This window comes from Centropristis striata, chromosome 12, assembly GCF_030273125.1.
Source record: "Centropristis striata isolate RG_2023a ecotype Rhode Island chromosome 12, C.striata_1.0, whole genome shotgun sequence".
NCBI classification, from domain to species: Eukaryota; Metazoa; Chordata; class Actinopteri; order Perciformes; family Serranidae; genus Centropristis; species Centropristis striata.
The window spans coordinates 20,029,012-20,049,329 of NC_081528.1; the positions used below are offsets into that span (position 1 = coordinate 20,029,012).

Sequence of the window (20,318 nt, forward strand, 5' to 3'; positions counted from 1 at the left end):
TTTGTGCTTTTTTTTGTTGTGTTTAAAGTAATGCTGTAAATGTTTGACAGGCAGTACGAATTGCCGAAAAAGCAGCTCATTCAAGCAGCCATTCCAGCTGTTTATATGTTATTTATAATATAAAATAATATAATACATAATGTTTATCTTAGTGCAATTCCTGTCAACAGAGCCCGAGAGTCTATTTTATTTTTATATTTTAGTCATGTTTTATTCATCTAGGATGTTTTAATATTTCCTTTCCACATTCGTCCCCCTTGCACTAAGACTTTTAAATTCTTCATAGGGTTTTTATTTATTTTTATCTATCTATTTATTTATTTTTTCCAATGTGTCCATTCTAAGCTCCATGTTGTCTGATGTGTGCTGTGTCGACTATTTATGTATTGACTATTTGTTATGGGCCATGTGGGCCGTATGAACCACGACAACCTGCTGCTCAAAATGAATATCCTCTTGTGGGATTAATAAAGTTGTTTGAATTGAATTGAATTGAATTGAATTCCAATGTTTAATATTCTTGAGATTTAAAATTTCATTGCTGTGGAAAAGGATGTAGTTAGTATGCTCCAATATCGTTATGGAATTAAAACGAGATTGATACAATGATACTATCGTTTATTGTGATAGTTTCTGGGGAAATATATTGTCCTTAATAATGTGTAATCGTTACAGGCTGAGCTGTTGCTAATAGTCAAAAGTCTGAAATTTACGGTGGCCCTGAAGTGCAAACCAGAACGGCAATTCACACAACACACCAGCAATTCATCACAACACACCAGCAATTCACACAGCACACCAGCAATTCATCACAACACACCAGCAATTCACACAAAACACCAGCAATTCATCACAACACACCAGCAATTCATCACAACACCCCAGCAATTCATCACAACACACCAGCAATTCATCACAACACACCAGCAATTCATCACAACACGTCAGCAATTCACACAACATACCAGCAAGTCACACAAAACGCCAACAACTCACCACAACACACCAGCAATTAATCACAACACACCAGCAATTAATCACAACACGCCAGCAATTCACACAACACACCAGCAATTCACACAACACACCAGCAATTCACTACAACATGCCAGCAATTTACACAACACACCAGCAATTCACACAACACACCAGCAATTCACCACAACACACCAGCAATTCACCACAACGCGCCAGCAATTCATCACAACACACCAGCCATTCACACAACACGCCAGGAATTCACCACAACATGCCAGCAATTCACCATAATAAGTGAATTGCTGGTGTGGTTTGCACTTCAGGGCCACCATAGAAACTGGGTTTATTTTCATGAATATCTTCAAAAGGCTTTCCAGATTGTACCTGCATATTATTTACTGACTGTATTCTGCGCTACCAGCTCGTCTCCTGGTTTTTAATCCAAGATAACTTGAGTGATTTGCTCTCAGTGGCCGGGCTGCTGCTTTAATTGTTGCTAGTCAACATCTGTTTCTCTCTATTAAAATGCGTTCAACTCAACACGACACTTCAACTTTTAAATAGCATTTTTTTTTAAATCTCTGATGGTTATTATAATAGTAGTCAATGTCATTATGAAGTAAATAAATGAAATATGCAAATATGAAGTAATGATCAATAGTTAATATATTAATGTGATGCTATCAGGGGATTTTTAGCACCATCAGTGTTTGGACGGTCATTTAATTACACAGATAATTTGCTATGTATCCAGCAGTTATTATATTATCTCGTGCAGCAACCACAGAGATTTAATAAACTGTTAAGCTTTTCTGTTATCTTTAATTTCGTCTTTAATCAGTGTGCAAGTCTTGTGGCATTGTTTTCTCTGTGCGCTCTGACAGCTGTGCATGCATATTGTCTCCGTGCCGTGTGTGTGCTGTTAATGGCCATTGTTTCGTTGTCATTCAGCCGTGTAGCTTGTGTTTAGATTGCGAGGTCATGTCAACACCAGCCTGCAATCTGCCTCTTCTCTCTCATTCTCTTTTCATCTCTGATATAGCAGAAAAGAGATGAGAGGCCAAATGCAGATCCGCTCGTAAACTTTTTCCTTTTTGCAAACCACACAGTTAAGGGTTATGTCTGGAAATGTGGATGCAACATTTCACCACATCCCCAAAGTTGTTAATTCTGTCTTGTTAAATCCTGTCTCAGCAGGCTCATGGAGACATCTTTGTGTCTGGGCAATAGCAGCCTCATATGTGCTCCCAGTGAGCCCTTTGAATAAAATGTGTTTGAAAGTCTTGCTTCAGTCACATTAGTGAAAGCTGAGGCTGTTCTTTTCTTCAGCAGCAATGTGACCTAAATATAGACACAGCCCAGTGGGGTCCCGCTGGATACCTTAGAAGCTTCGACAAAAACAACTGTTTTTTTCTGATCAGCACATGCTTTTAACATGTCTACTTTCAGTGACTTTGACAGCACCACCGAGCTGCTTGTTTTTTGGCTTCTGCATCCTTCAGTAGTGTAAGGAAATGGTGTTTCCTGCTGCAGCACAGTAAAGTAGAAAAATACGGTGGCCCTGAGAGCTCACAGCGCTGCAACTTAAGACAACAAATGCAAATACACAAAACACAAGCAAACTGAGAAAACATCTTCATCAATGTGACAACACAAGCGCAGCATTTAGAAAATGCGATGCAAAGACCACAACACAATAAGAAAAAGCGCTGCAAATAGACCACAACACAACAGAAGTGTTTCCAGAGGACACTTAAAAGTGATACACACGTCTGGACATGCATGTAATATTATCATGTTATATCAAGATAATGATAATTTCACATTATAATGTTAAATTATCACATTATTTCATGATAATGATATTTTCATGCTTTAACGTGGCCCACTAGCCTGTTAGCCCGTATCGATCCCATTGCAGTTAAACATATCAAAAAATGAATGAGACACGTTCTAGTTGGTCTCTCTCAATGGCACCGAGTAGATCTTGGGATACTATCAATCACCGGCTAATGTTGGCACGCTTTGATCGGCCGCTAACATTAGCATGCTATCAATCGGCCGCTAACGTTAACACGCTATGAAGGTTATAACGTGAAATTATCATTATCTTGAAAAAACGTACTTATATTACATGCGTGTCCAGACATGTGCATCAGTTTTAAGTGTCCTCTGGAAAGTTGTGTTGTGTTGTGGCCTTGCAGCGCTTTCTCTAAATGCTGTTCTTGTGTTTTCTGACTGATAAAGATGTTTTTTAATTTGCTTGTGTTTTGTGTGTTTGCATTTGTTTTCTTAAGTTGCAGCACTATGAGCTCTCAGGGCCACCGTAGAAAAAGCAGGTTAGTATCCACATGACAGCCCTCAAAGTTTCTGCTGTAATGTGATGCGAGCAGACTATTTCACTGAGTTGGTATTAGGGGCAGAGGCATGCTTTACCTGCAGAGTGGACACACGCAAAAACTCTCCATTAAAACATGATTGGAAAAACAGGACCTCCTGGTCATAAAGACCTCCATCAGACCTTTGTGTTAATGGAGATCGCGTGGCCTCAATCTTCTCTGCTGGATTTTTTAGATTTTAAGGTTGGGCCGCTGCTTTTGCTGTTTGAAGTGCAAAACTTCTTAAAGCTGACCTGTGGAGCGGCGTGTAATCTGAGCGGTGTATTTCATAAGAGAGATAAATGAAATGTTTCAAATGTGTCTCTCACTCTCTGTGTCTCTTTTTTAAATTTCTCTTTTTCCTGATATATTCTGTGCCAACAGAAGACATGAATATTATCCTGTTATTGAGTCCTTCTTTAAAGTGAATGTACAATTTACAGCAGTGGTTTCTTGTTTTGTCTGACATACCACCCCAGCTCTACTGTATCAGAGGAGCTATTAGAAGAAAGGTAGAAGAAGTATTCAGATCTCTTATTTCAGTAAACGTACTAACACCACACTGTGAAATTACTCCACTACAAGTAAAAGTCCTGCATTCAAAACTTACTGAAGTAAAAGTACAAAAGTATCAGCATCAAAATGTACCTAAAGTATCAAAAGTAAAAGTACTCGTTATGCAGAACGGACCCAGATTGTTTTATATATTCTAAATATATGATTACATTATTTGTATTGATCATCATTTTATTTCCTCAAGATAGAGCTCATTTCAACTATATACTGTCATGAGGTTTAATTAAAAAAAAAGTCTAATCACTTTAAATTGATCATGTTTTTTTATGTTAAATCTCGACCTGAAAAATTTAAAAAGTGCAATATTTGCCTCAAAATGTAGTGGAATAGAAGTATAAAATTACATAAAATGGAAATACTTAAGTAAAGTACAAGTACCTCAAAATTCTACTTAAGTACAGTATTTGAGTAAATGTACTTTACGCCTTACAAATATGTTCATATACTAGGTTCTGTTTAGTACTATTAATAATACAAAAACATGTATTGTTACAATACATTTTTATACAATTGAATTGTCAGTTCAGTTTGCATTTGTGCTGCTATTCAGTATTCAGTACTTTAATAAGCAGCCAAGCTAAGGGACGTCTGCACTTTGATGTATGACCTATTGTTGCAGGCCTTTTTCTAAACACAAATATGTGGAAAAATTTACAAGTTAAGTTGATTAGCTGAGCTTTCCATATACCCCATGGCAACTGCAAAAGTAATGTACCTTTGTTTGGGATGGAAGAGTGGAAATGAAAACCAATAATTTATTTCATTCATTCATTTTTATTTATTTACAAATCATTTTAAAATCCAAATGAAAATTTCAAATCATAATATACAGCAAAACATGATCTTGTAAAAAGGGTAACCCCAAAAGCTATCAATAGTTTATAAATGGAACCCCGGAACAACAAAGTAACAATACAATATAATTAAGAAAAAAAACTAAAATAATAATTCCTATTTCTACCTGATTCCTATACCTATGCCCAATAGTCATTACATAAGTACAAATAGTCTACAGTTTAAACACAATGACAAAAAACATCAGACATCAGTACAGCAAGACAAAACACAGTGACCCAGGCTGGAGCTACACATATTTCAACAGTAGTTTTTGTTTTAATTTTTTTAAAAGATAGACAGAGATGCTCAGAGACTCATTTATCGTCCTCCCAAACTCATTCCAAGTCTGTGGGCCTTTAATGGTCACGCTAAGACTTGTACATTTCAGTTTCCGTTTCTTTCCCTTTCTAAGTTGTTTTCCTCTCGTGTTGTTTTCGTGAGTGGGTAAAGAAATTGGGATGAGATGACAGAGTCTGTCGTTGAGTCTAAAAAATAGGGCCGGGACTTTAACGCGTTAATCAAGATTAATTAATTACACAAAAATGTACGCATTTTAATCACACTTATTTTTGCACCGCTGAACGTTTCTCACTGGATGAGTTTCAGGCGGACCGATTATACTGGAGCACCAACTAGCGTTCATGAGTTCAGACAACAACAAACCACAGTGAACATGAAGGAAGAAGCTGATCAAACCGCTTTGGTTGGCCCGGTGGATGATGGGACATTTAGTTACAAAAAAACCAACGTATGGAATCGTCGATAAGAGCATGGTTGTGTTGCTATGCAACAAGGAATTCACATACCACCGCAGCACATCGAGCCTCAAGTATCACCTCAATGCAAAACATATAGCAGCTAGCGGCTAGTGTGGTAGCTAGCGTGGATCGTGTTTTACTTAAAAAACAAAGTATTATAGTTTGCAGAAGGTCTACCTACCTGAATTTATGAAATGTACTTTATTTCTAAATATGCTATTGCTACACTTAATGGCAAAAATTGCACTGGTCTGTTGAACTTGAACAAAAATAAACAATATTTTTGTTGCTTAAGCTTATATATTCAGTCATTATTCAATGGTATACTAAAAATCCATGTGAAAAAAATTACTTCTCACTGTTCTCAGGTCAAATATTTATATGCGATTAAAATGCGATTCATTTCAATTGATTAATTACAAAGCCTCTAAGTAATTAGATTTTTTTTTTATTGAGTCCCAGCCCTACTAAAAATTACATCATACATTTCACAGGCGTTGTGGAAGTGTTTTAAGTGAGTTTTAAGCAAGTTTTTTTCTGGCTTGTTCATAGTTAGCATGAGCTATTGGTACCTTTGTGTATTGGATACTTGGTTCTTATGAAGTGTGAAAAAGGTCTCCCATAGAGGCACGCTGGTGCCTTCATCCTGGAGGACAGGAGTGGAGTGTGGCTGCTCAGTGTTGGCTCAGTGGTGTTAAGTAGCGATCTTGAGGTGTTTTCTGGGTCCCTTGTGTCCGATGGCATTTCTAACAAGCATCCATGAGGTAAAATCTGGGACAGAAGGAAAGTCTTTTGATCCTCCTTTGCTGAGTGAGTAACAGATATAATGGGTCAGCTGAGAGCACAATGGCACCCTTTGGCTCGGGCATCAACCTGCAGTGTTGGCTCGATGTATTCATCATGTTTTTATGTCACATTGTAACAGAATCAAAACAGCATGATCGATTTTACTAGCTTAGCTACGGCTAAATAATCACTGTGCTGACACTGGCCTTTTCTGTGTGTCTGTTTGGATAAAGTCATCCTCGATAAAAGTAGCGTTTTATCTGACTTGGCGTCCAAACACAAAAGCAGAATTGATCTCAGCCTTTCAACAGTCGTTGCTTTTTCTGTCTTTCAGGCTGTCTATTATTCCGTGCTTAATAGAATACCATTTTCAATCTTTAATAATAAAAGTCTCTGGTCTTTGATTTGTTTTTTGATACAACGTTAGAACTGAGGAGTCCTTTGAGAGTACTGTAATGTGTGGTAAGATTTGGCTTTTGTTTTGTTAACATCTGTAGTCGTGTTTTAAAATCAAGCTCCCACTGCTATGACTCATAAGGCATCTTTGTTGAAGTCTTAGTCAATGGACGCTCCTCGTGAGTCTAGTTGAAAGGGAATGACTGAGGGAGGAACCGAGTCTGATCAAAGTTGGTCATACTGTGTTTGTTTGCTGCTCTTATTGTATTTTTCCAGTCTGGAGATGGAGCGAACGTGTGCCAGGAAGTCTTTGTCATGACTTCCTTTTCTCAAGAAATAAATTAACTTTTGTGCCTCGCAAGGGACAGTTTTGGCTTCTATGGATCATTTTGGCTGAGTTTTGGCAAATGTCTGAGGTTTTTTCTTTCAATCTCAGCTCCTATAATACGTCTACAGTAAACTTTGGATCCAGAACACAGACACTAAGACCCTTGAGGACAAAGATGTCCCCATTGGAACCTATTAAAACCACATTTTTTGATCCCACTGCCATTACATCTTAAAATCATGCATTCTGTTTTATCAGGTGCTGCTGTAACATGGTGCACTGCAGTGTTTAATGCATATATTCCAGACTGTGAGAGAAACCATCCCTAACATTTAGTATAAAGGAAATATTTCAATATTAGAAAAAAGGAAAACATTTTAAGAAAGCAAAGAAAATAAAAAAAATAAAGATAAAGGTATCCCCCCCTTGCATTTTAAATTGTATATATATATATATATATTAAATAAAAAAAACAACACTGGTATGATGTAAACAAGCTGGCATTTAAATGGTTAACAATTCTAAACATTAATGAATATTTGTTGTTATGATCAGGACTGATAAAAAAAATTGAATAAAAAAAGAATAATAATGTATATTTTTTATAGCGGCTTTAGAGAAGGGTCATTTTTGTCCTCTAAGGTAACAAGTGGGAGTTTTTATTAATCTGACACTGCACAAAAAAATAAAAATACATCAAAATGAATGTGGTTGCTAATCACTGACATATCATAGCATTAAGTATACAGACAATAATTCAGAAGAATAATTCTTCTAGTTTTTGTGTTGTTTACCAGAAAAACTAAATAAACAGTGGCATTATGTCAACAAACTAATTTAAAGGGTTAAAATATCCTTAATATTAATGATTATTTGGTAGTTATAATCAGTACATTTTGCCTCAGTCAAATTTGAAAATAATATAAGTATATTATCTTATAGCGGTTTTTATGTGTATTGGTGTGATTTTTGTCCCTTTTCTCTGATGGACTTCAAGTGATACACAAGGGATTAACACCTTCCTTCTCTGCTGTTATTAATTGTCTTCAACATAATAACATCAAAAACATCCGTTGAAGCAGTCTATCAACCCAGCAGCTGTCATGTTATGATATTTCTCTGTTTTTCCAAACTGGATGTTTGTTTCTTTTTCCATTTCGGTGCCAAGTTTGAATTATTCACATCTTGGAGCTTTGAGGTTTTGCTCTCCCAGATCACATACAGTGGGAGTCCATTAACCTTGGTGTTTGTTTCTCTCAGGAGGCAGAGGGATCCTTGCCCTACCTGCTGGTGCTATGCGGAGACCACGGCATGTCGGAGACCGGCAGTCACGGAGGCTCCTCGGAGCCAGAAGTCAATACGCCCCTGGTGCTCATAAGTCCGGCCTTCAAAAGAAAAGGTAAACTGTCTAATGTTGCCTAAAGAAGCTGAGGGCTGCAGATTAAATCGAAGAGATTCTGTTTGGCGGGGGCCAGTGATCTTATTACGACTACACCCTGCCAGCATGCAGGCTTATGAATAAATGTGTGACATGGTTTTGGACTGTCTAGTTAAGGCGCTGTCTCCGTCCACTCGTCCATCCTGCTGCAGTGAATGTCTTCTGTTCATCACTGACAATCAAAAATCTAACTAAACTTGTAAACAGGACTTGCAGGGGAAACATTTTCTTTCAACTTTCTATTCCTTTCCGTCGTGAGGAGTGATGTCATCTCGAGACTCCCAGAGTATAACTTTTTATTCCAGTGATGAATGTGGTTAGGTGTGAAAGTGTGATCGTGATAATTGCTTCTTTCTCTGCCAAGTCTATTTTTGAGATCTTTTCTTGCATAGGTTTTTTTTTATTTATAGACCATTGATGCTAATTAATCAGCTACACTTGATTTGTTGCTACAGAACTGGTGGTTCTGCTTGCACTCTGTGCCTCCTGTGGTGCCAACAGCTTGAATCACTTGCCTACCAGTCGTTTTTTTTCAATGCTTCCAAATTCAAAAAGTTTCACCAATCGCAGAAGGGGGAAGGAAGCAAATGCCAGATTCTCTGTTCTCTTCAATGGAATACAACCAGAGTCTGTTGAATTAACTCCATTATTCATTAATGAGGTGGACTGTGATTCATTCACATGGAAATTTAAAGAGGCTAACACAGTTTCTTAAGTAAAGTGTATCGTGCAGCACCTATTTAGACTATTTAGAGCTGGTTTCAGTCTGTGGTGTAGTAAAGTAAGTTAAAGTAAAGACTAAAACATACATGGAATACAAACATAATACAGCTGTCATGTGGTTGTTGATCATTATTTATTTAGCAAACAAACAACAAAAAATCTGTCATCTGATTCAAAATTCACAAAGCGAGATATCACTTTCTCCTAACTGAGTGGCATCCACTTTAAAGGTGCAATGTGTAACACCTCAAACACATAGGGGGCAGCATCAGCATATATATATATATATATATATATATATATATATATGTATATATATATATGTGTATATATATATGTATATGTATATATGTATATGTATATATGTATGTATATATATGTATATATACATATATATACATACATATATACATATACATATATACATATATATTCATATATAGACATACATATATATATGTATGTCTATATATGAATATATATGTATATATGTATGTCTATATATGTATATATATGTATGTATATATGTATATATATATGTATGTATATATGTATATATATATGTATGTATATATGTATGTATGTATATATGTATATATATGTATGTATGTATATGTGTATATATATATGTATATGTATATATGTGCGTATATATGTATATGTATATATGTATATATATATGTGTGTGTATATATATGTATATATACATATATATACACATATATATATACATACATATATATACATATATACATACATATATGTATGTATATATAGGGATGGGTACCGAATTCGGTACTTTTATAGGTACCGACCGAATTCCGTCGGTACTACCGAGTACCGATTCAAGTAAAATCAAACGGTACCATGTTTCGGTACCTTAACGGCGTTACCTTTAAACTGATAATTGATTTCAACCTGTTTTCATTTAACGTCTTGATTAACAAACGTGCTGACGATCGCACTATTTTTTTATTTACCTCCTCGTCTAGTCCTGTCTGCTCACCGCGGCCACTAGCCACTAGCTGCTGCCCTCTTCCAACCCGGCGCAGAGACGAACAGCCCGGCTCTAGGCCTGCTCGTGCTAGCTGCTATCTCTCCAATGTCTCTACCCGGGCTTGGCCTTCGTCTGCCTCCAGATTGGACCTTCCTTACTCCGTTTGCTTTCTCCATTCTTCTGTAGATCAGTCATTAACAGCTAGCAGCTAGCTGCTGCATCTCTGGTCCTGCGCTAAAACTCCAATCTTCAACTCAGGAATATTACCTGCCACTTTATTCCAAACTGCCTCGCTTAAATTAAATCCATCAGACTCCTGCGTCATCCTCGATATGTTCACAGAGCAGCCCGACTCAACTTTGTTTATTCCACCCATGCCGTGCCCACAATACTGTCTGACCGGTGCTGTGCCGCACAGCTACGACGTCATCACAACAAATCACACGTGCACTTGCAACCTTTTTTTTTTTTTTTTTTTTTCTCCGTGCACTTGCCACCTGAGAGCGCTCCTCTGCATTCTTTGATAACACTGCAACCTTCATGTTACAAAATGCACGTTCACTCAACAATAAAGCACTGCTCATCCTGGATTTTATATTGTTTTGATATATTTTTTAAAGTTTATATTTTCAAACGCAAAAGTACCGAAAATTGGTACCGTTGAGTACCGATACCGATTCCCAGGTACCGGGTATCGGTACCGTATCGGTTCAAATGTGAACGGTACCCATCCTTATGTATATATGTATGTATATATATATGTGTATATATATGAATATATATATATGTATATATGTATATATATATATATATATATACATGTATTATTATTATGCCAGTAATTCAATTCAAAACACACAGAATGAAACATTTCATGTCTTAATTTATTTAATTTCTTCTAATTATAGTGATTATGGTTTACATTTAATGAAGCAGTGTCTCAAAAAAAATTATTACAAAAGACCAATTTTACAAAGTATATTTAATATAAAAAAAAATACTGGGATATGAGTTTTGGGCCATATTGCCCAGCCCTACAGCACTATATGAGACGTCTTTGATACCACAAAACTGTACCTCTTTACATTCTGTTCATAATGTTCTGGCCATATCTTACACATTGTACCTTTGAAACCAATGAGAAGACCTGAAAGGAAAAGAAATGCAGAAAACTCTAATCTGAAAAACCTTAACTGGTCTTACTATAGTAAAAAGCAGTTTGTTCCTGTAGATCCCATGGCTCATAATAAGACGCTGGTTGAGAAATATAACTACCTTTAAGTCCAGACCTCTGGAGACCTTCATCTAAGAACAGCAAAACACATAAAATACATGACCAAAACTTCATCTTTATGCCACTTAAAGCTTCCTATAAAGATGAAACTCTGAGGCACCTAATTAAATAATCACAAAGAAAAAGTAATTTCTTTTCTTTATGACTTTCTATTTATACTGCCTCAGAAGTACATATGTTGACATGGAAATGTGTTCTATTTAATGTAGCAGTTCAGTGTCCTCATCAGTATAAGTGGTTATTTTTAACATGGTGAGGATGATGGGTCATTAGTAGGAAGCTCCACTGCCTGTTGTTTTTCATTAGAACATGCTGCAGTGGATCAGAGTCCATTAGTGGCTCAGTACCTGAGCTTCACTTTTTAATCTGAATGCATCATTGAGAAAAACTGCGCACTTACTGCAGATTGGCAGAACATTTAGTCAACAGTGCTGGGAGGATCCTGAGAGGCACTGCCACTTTAATCACACAGTGTAGGTAGAAGAGGCCATACAGTCATTGTTTACCTCAGCGTCCTCGCTTTCTTTAGGAAGCTGTAATAAACTGTATTGCAGTCAAAACCGAAAGCCAATGATATAAAATGGATAAGGTTTATAACATCCCAGCCTCAAAACACACAGCAGCAATGGTGCAACCACCACAGTAACCTATGCAACAATGTTTTCATACCTTAATCGATAGAGTCAGTAATTCCAGCCTACTGACGTGAGAAGATTTTAAAGGTACTATGTGAAGCAATTAACCCTTGTGTTGTCTTATGGGTCAAAAATGACCCGCCACTGTGTTTAACAGTGGAGGAAAGCTCCTTAATGATCGTTTTTCAACTTGAAATTCAATGACTTTTCCAAGAAAATATATATATATATATTTTTTTTTTCACCGTTTATTTATTTATTCCCCGTTAAGTGGCTTTGAGTGTTTAGAAAAGCGCCATATAAATTCAATGTATTATTATTATTAGTAGTATTAGTAATAATATTTATTATTAGTTATTAGAATAATCACAACATGAGAAAAAGTAAAGCATTGTCATTGTTCTTATTTCCATGAAAGTTGTTCACCTACTGGGTACAAATCTTTATTGTAGTGGTTTTTGACCCGGCAGCTATAAAATGATTTTCATACCAGAAAAAACTGAAAAACCAAGCATGCGGGAATGTACACATGCATGCTTGCTAAAAAAATATGTTTACACCTATGCAGCACCTCTAGCAATATTTTGTTAAAACAGTAAACCAATTATGACAGGTGAGCTGTAATAAAAAAGTTTTTCTGCAGTGTAAAGAGGGAAAACCTCGATAATTACAACGTTTGTGATGAATGACAGGTTGTTTCTTCATGCAAAATAGATTTTGGTTTTAAAATTCAATCAAGCTGCTTTATTTGAGGGGTTTAGTGAAGGTGGGTTATTTTTTACCCTTAGGACAAGTGGTGTATACAGAAAGTGAAGACCACACAAGGGTTAACACGTGTTAGTTAGTTTGTAAATGTGATGTTTAATGTAACGTCATCTGACTACTACATTGCTGAGCTAGAGATTTTCCAGCTGATGAGACAAACTGGGCACTATAGAACGTAACATTAATATATAAATGTTAAGTACATTACTCTCTCAGTGCTGTAGATATTCTATACTGCCTGACCTGAGTCTCTGAATTTATCTTTAGTCCATACTCCATCTTAACAAAACAGCATCTCTATTCACTACTGCTTCACTCCCACAGGACAGAGGATCAGAACACAAAGCTTCGTCCAAATGACATAAATATTGCCTTAATAGACACAGAGCACACTAAAGCCCCGCCCCCACTGGAGGGGAAAACTATCCATCACTCTCCAATGACTTTGTATTAAATGGAGCCTCCTTCACAAGTCTGTCTGTTAGCAAACAACAGAAAAATGTCTAATAGCTGTTGTGAGGTGAAATGTAACAGCTACCAACAGGGTAAAGAACCCATAACTTAGTTTTTATAATCTGACCAACAGAAAAACAGTTTTTTTATAAGTGGATACGGATGTTAACAGTTAATCAGCAGTTGCAATAGGGGAAACTGTGTGGTCCTATAACTCAGTATATTTAATGTTAGCTTGTGTATGCAGTGCATTTTGTCACTAAGTCGTATATCCAATGTCAGTCAAAGGCTCACTACATTTCTGTAAGTTAAGATAAAGCATTTGACACTATGTGACTCATGTTGTAGAAGAATGTGGATAAATCAGAAAGCTATGCAATATTAAGTCAGGGTTTCTACGCGTCCTGGAAAAACTGGAAAACCTGGAAAGTGATTGACCAATGACCAAAGGGGATTCTGATTCTGAATCTGAAATGAATGTGATTTAACATGGCTAAATTGGCATTACAGCTATCAGTCAGTCGATTTGACTTCATTCAAGAGTCAAGAGAGTCTTAATTCTGTTTCAAATGTTTGTGTTGTCAAGTGACAATGTCAGGAAGACAGACTAGAAACAATTAGGTAAATTCAAGTTACAACTGTACAAAAGAACACTTCCAAAGAATAAGCGGAACAGGGGAATGTATTACTGTATGACATGATAACTTGTCTCTGTAGCGGCTGAAAATGTCCTGGAAAATAATTTGTAAAGTGCCTTACCTACCTGGCATATAGCTTATATTGGCTTGCTAACAGCCAACTTGTCCATTCTGGTAGACAAAGAGTACTAAAATCATATGATGTGCTTAAGTCTTATAGTTTTAGCTAGAAACAGACATATTGTTAGTTTCTCAGGTTGTGTATTGTGGCACTGATGGTCCCCCCCCCCCCGATGGGCATGGAGCTCTGTCTCTATGCAGTTTTCTTTTAACATTGCAATAGTTACAAAATATATACAGTTGACACTTTTATATAATTTTGACAATATATATCTTCAAATCGCCCAGCTCTTATTGTAATTTATTTCCAAACATTCTGTCAACATGATGCCTCTCAATCATGTTCAGTCTCTTGTAGAGGTGGGTGAAAAAATCGATACAGCATAATATCACGAAATATTTTGCGTGGCAATATGACATCGATTCAAGTATTGATATTTAGTGTTCCGACGGCCATCTGTATTTTCGCCGTTTTTCGCCAAGATACTGGTATCATATGAAACTATGAGATCTAAAGAGTCTATAAGCACCATGTGTGTCAGGGTATCGTGTTGGGAAGTTGTTAAAGTAACGCTGCAAAGTTAGGCCTTTTTTTGTTGAATAAAAAAAAATTGAGAGTCGTGAAACTTAAAGTTTTTGAAAGTTTGATAAAATGCTGCCGTTGTTGTTGTCCATACATGTTTGATATCAGTTCAGTTCAGTTTGACTGAATACTTTGTTGGTCAGTCTGTGGGTTTGACTCTCATTGTGGAGAAATAAAAAGACTGAAGTGACATGAATAGACTGAGAATTTTCTCTTATTACCATGTGAGAATATCGTCAGGATATTGTGTCGGAAAGCTGTCGAGATATATCTTCAAAGTTACACTATTTTTTGATGTTTCATGGTGATTTTCAATGGTGTCATGCTTCTCAATGAAAATAGGGTCTCTGGGTTCCCACAATTCTCCTCTTTACATGCATGGCTTCCTCCCAATTAAGAACTGAGCTTTTTTCTGTTATTTGACAAAAAGCAGATTAACAGTTAAATCACAATATATTGTATCACAATACTCACCACCTCGCAAAAGTGAGATGAATAGACTGAGAATTTTCTATGATTTGACAAAACAATTCTTGATTGAATTTAATTTTGTGGACACAAAATGCAGATTAACAGTTAAATGGAAATATATTGTATCACAATACTCACCATAAAGCAAAATGCTAAAAATGGCAATAATATCGTATCGTTACTCAAGTATCAGGATAAAATGGTATCATGAGGATTCACAGCTCTAGTCTCTTGTGTGTCACGTCACTATCTTGTCCAGTCCCCAGGGTGCTAATGCTTCTGGAGTGTAAGCCCCAGCAACAAAATACTGACTGCAGTTCACTTAACAGCAGTCATTGTTTATAAGGATTTTCTGAAAATCCCTCATAGTGCCTTTTAAGAAGTCATAATATTGTATTCCAGTCAAAACAACAACAAAAAAAGTATAACAGAAAAATAACAGAGAACAGATAAGGTCCCAGCCTCAAAACACACAGCAGCAGTGGTGCAACCACATGAGGAACTGGTGCAACAGTGTTTTTATACCTTAATGGACAGAATCCAGCCTGCTGACGTGAGGGAGATATTAATGACCTGAGGAATAGTACCCATATACAGTACACGTTTGATTGATTGATTGAAATTTACCGGTCTTTATTTTAATTTAATATTTGTAAAAAAAATAACAACAACAACAAAAAAGTGCATAAGAAAACAGTCAATTATTATTCAGAAGAAGAGGGAAGAAGTGTGAATTTATCTAATCCCACCGCTTCTCCATTAATATGTAATCATGACTTATATACATAACTAAATAAATAAATATGGAAAAAATATAAATAGTGTGTGTGCGTGTGTGTGTGCGCGTGTTCTATAAACATGTACTATACCCATAGTTAATTTTATTTGTTATTATGATTGAAGCTATATTCTGCTGCACCCACTTACCCCTTACCATACATAACTACACTGTAAATAAAAAACTGTTGTTTTTACGGTAAAAAAACGGCAGCTGTGGTTGCCAGAACTTTACTGTAATAAATACGGTGCAACTTTTCCTAATATTACGGTAAAATTATATTGGCACTGTTGATTTCCCGTTTAAGATTGCCATTTTATTCCATATTTTACCGCCAAAAATGAAATGTTTTTCCATCAAAAGAAATGCTGTTTTGCCATATAATTGAATAGAAAAACATTACAAATGCTGCATGAATTAAAGATTTTACCATTAAATATTACAGTATATTTCTGTTAGAGATATGGTGTTTAGTACATATAACAGTTAGAAAAAGTATTTTTACAAAAAATAAACGCAAAAATGACGCTTATGTATATATATATTACAGTATATTTTTGTTACAAACATGGTGCCAGTGTATTTTACAGTGGAGTAATGTATTTAAAATAAATAATAAAAATGTAAAAAATACTGTTTTGGCTGATATATATACATTCATTGTGTTTCTCTGTTACTGAAACTGAATTAATTCATTTATCATTTTACGGTCTTTTGCTGTCATAGTTTAGCAGTTTTTCACCGTAAAATCTACAGACATTTTTTACAGTGTATATTTACATACAGTACAGGCCAAAAGTTTGGACACGCCTTCTCATTCAATGTGTTTCCTTTATTTTCATGACTATTGACATTGTGATTCATCAAAACTATTAATGAACACATGTGGAATTATGTACTTAACAAAAAAGTGTGAAATAACTGAAAATGTTTTATATTCTAGTAAGCAAAGGGTGGTTACTTTGAGGAATCTAAAATACAAGACATGTTTTCAGTTATTTCACACTTTTTTTGTTAAGTACATAATTCCATTGTGTTCATTCATAGTTTTGATGCATTCAGTGAGAATCTACAATGTAAATAGTCATGAAAATAAAGAAAAACGCATTGAATGAGTAGGTGTGTGTCCAAACTTTTGGCCTGTACTGTATGCATACATACATAGACATGTACTGACATTCATATCTGCAACCAATAAATAAATAAATTAATAACCATCAGAATCCATCTAAACAAACTGTTTTATAATCAGCTGAGAAAACCTTGTGATGGTGCCAGCTTTGGTACAGAGTCTCCTCTCAGCTGAGCGAGTGCGTGGTGGCTCTGTACAGTCAGAAAATGACTATGGTGGTATATTAGAAATAATAGTAGCGAGCTACATACTTCAGTGCATATGGCTTCTTCTTCGTCAGCTGCACTTTTTTCTCATCTATGAATCAGCATTCTGTGTGTGTAACCTTTATACTGAGTTATGACACATCTGTTCTGCCAGAATGTGTTCCAGTCTGTTCATTGTAAGCCAACAGCACCAGCAGAGAGGACGTGGCTCTAAAGACGTTTGTCTGGAAGTAACAGTAAAGGCATGTGGTCAGCGCTCTGCCAAGCCGATTACTTCTTCTTCTTCTTGCCGTGTTTTCAGAGAACAAATCCTAAAATAATAATGTATGATTTAACACACAGTTAATATGGGATTAGTGTTTGATAAAAACACCTCCAGAGGGTTTTAAAACATTTGAAAAGAAGGCGCTATCAACTTTCCTCATTAGTGTAATGACTGCAACTAAAAGCGGGAACTTAAACATTTTTACTCATTGCTAAGTAACAGATTAAAACAAGCTCATATTCTTGGTAGTTTTATGGTATTATCCCGAAAAGCTATGAGCTTAATACAGCCTCGTCTTGTTGCAAATCCGTCCCCTTTTTAATATAAAAATGGATAATTCGTCGGCTTATTTCATTGTGTTCTATTACCAAATTAGCTCATAGCTCTGGGGTTTGTCCCGGTCTTTAGCCTGCTGCCGTCTCACTTCCCCTCACGTGTGAGCTGGATTGTTCATTTTTGGATATATTTTACACCAGCATAGTTGATCATCGCAACCCGAAAGCTTCACTCAGACAGAGACGATTTGGGAAATGACTCCCACTCTTCTGTTTGTACTCTTGAAAGCTCTCTACAGGAAGCCAAGTGTCAACATAAAAAATGTCTGCTCGCTTTTGACAGGAGACAAGCTTTGAAAAATGATAATGATTTCAGTCTTTCATTAAATTTTTTTGGTTGCTTTTTGTTGGGGTTGTTTTTGCATGTTGCGACAACCCTCCCCGTGGTCACACCCCAGGCATTGATACAAGAGTAATTATGAGGCTTGTTTGTTGTGCTTTCAGACGCAGGTTTTTCTATGTTTCAACAAACAAGATGTCACTGATGCACTTTGCTTTGATAAATAAAATAAGACTGTGGAGAGAGCTGTCGATGTTCCACCACACTCAAGCCATTTTCCCGTGACCGCAGTTTGACTGTCCTGAGGGGAAAGAGAAAGGAGCAACAATGAGATGCTGTAGCTGCTGTGATTAGAGTGATATGTCCCAGTATGATATATTATATATAACCGCTGACTTCCAAATAACACAAAGGCATGGGATTTTCACTGTTCGTGTTTGTGTCAGGTTTATGACTTCAAGAAAAGGAACTCCTTTTTCAAATTCCTCCAAATGAGTGATGTGAAATTCCTTCAGACAAGCTCTTATTGTGTGAACGAGGAATCTTCCACGGCAGGCGGCATGAAAATTGAGCCATTTCAATATCCAGTTTGCTACCCGCTATCACTGATTGTTTTAACACAATTGTGCTTCAAGATCTGGTTAGTTATTGAAAGCTTTTCTTTGTCTGACACTGATGCTTTTTACCTGACATGCAGATTTTTTACTTTCAACTTATTCTTGGAATAAATAGAAGAAGAACCTGGTTGTTGTTCAGGTTAAAAAAAGATTCCTTGAATCTTTTACAGGCTGACTGACAATGTTAGAATGTTAGAAAACAACACAGCAAAACAAAGATGCCAGAAAAACACAAAGGAAAGTTCTTAATTCATGTGGTATTATTTCACCATCATGTGTTGCAGTTGCAGTAGATCCTCACTGTTTTGTTTGTGTGTTTTTTGCCCTGTGGTGTCAGTGGGGATGGAGAAGCCTGGAGTGGTGGAGCAAGTTGACCTGACTCCAACCCTGGCTCTGGGACTCGGTCTGCCCATATCTCAAAACAGCGTTGGCCGTGTCATCCCGGGTGTCTTGGAGGAAACCTCGCTCCGAGACCAGCTGCGATTCCTGCATCTCAATGGCCACCAGCTCAGCTGCCTGCTCAAAGACAGCATGCCCGACTATGAGAAAGGTGGGTAACAAATTCACTGTGTCCAACCTCTGGGCTCGTTACAGCCCGGAAAGCCAGGACCCTGTCTGACAGGAGTCTCATCATTATGCTGTATTGTTCACAGGCTGCTCAGAGTATCAGTGGCTCCTTTTTCTCAGTGAGATGAACTATATTTCTGTATAGTTAATCGTAAAGCCTGCCCCTAAAATCAGTTGAAACTATTTATGGCCTGCAGAACAGATCTAAAGGTGCGTTCCCACTATAGTCGAATACCCTGAATGAGGCGGGTCTCCCTCACCGAAACGCCCCTAATTTGAATGTGAGCCGCGCCTGTCAAAGAGCAGGGCCATTTTTCTCCCCTGCAAAAAGCCTGGTTGCTGATTGGATAGAATGCTAAGCGGGATGTGACGTAGTAATCAATGCCATAACGCACCATTTTTAAAAGCCGGCGAAGTAGCAAGCAGTCACAACAATAATTGTACTATCAAGAAGAAGAAGAATAAATGGAGCAGCAGAAGAAACAACAACAAGCTGAGCATACGATAGGTGGACCGACGAAGAGGTATGGATCCATGTTGGTGTTCTGGGGCCAGGAAACTGTGCAACGATCGAAAACCATACGTCGCCTCCAGAGTCTCGTAAATCCCTCTGGGGCCTTTTTGTAATGGAGACACGCCAAGTGAGCGGCCATTTGAGAGGGCGTGGCCTGAAACTTTCCCATCAGCCATATTTTACCTCATTGGGCCATATAGCTGTGTTTCGACTAGGGGGGGGAAGTGACCACCTGGAAAGTCTCAGGCCACACCCTCTCAAAAGTCCTCTCACTCTGCATATTTCCACTACAAGTTAGCCCCCAGAGGGCTTTAGAGACTCTGGAGGTGACGTATGGTTTCCGCCTTGGCGAACTGTGCACAACGTCAGCAGTTGAAAAGCAGCATGGCTAATTATGCAGAGGGTCTCCGCTGATCATAAGCATAGTGATTGTGAATTAACAGCGTCGCTAACTGTGCACAGTGTCTGGT

General features: G+C 37.0%; 1 protein-coding gene across 2 annotated transcripts in view; it reads left to right on the forward strand.

Moving 5' to 3' along the window:
- The window catches only part of pigg (phosphatidylinositol glycan anchor biosynthesis class G), a 127,222-nt gene that overhangs the window by 19,491 nt on the left and 87,413 nt on the right, over positions 1-20,318 (forward strand). For both annotated transcript variants that reach the window (XM_059346139.1, XM_059346140.1), the window contains exons 5-6: positions 8,298-8,436; positions 19,105-19,317. In XM_059346139.1, coding sequence (XP_059202122.1) covers positions 8,298-8,436; positions 19,105-19,317 — 352 coding nt within the window. The remainder of the gene's footprint in view (positions 1-8,297; positions 8,437-19,104; positions 19,318-20,318) is intronic.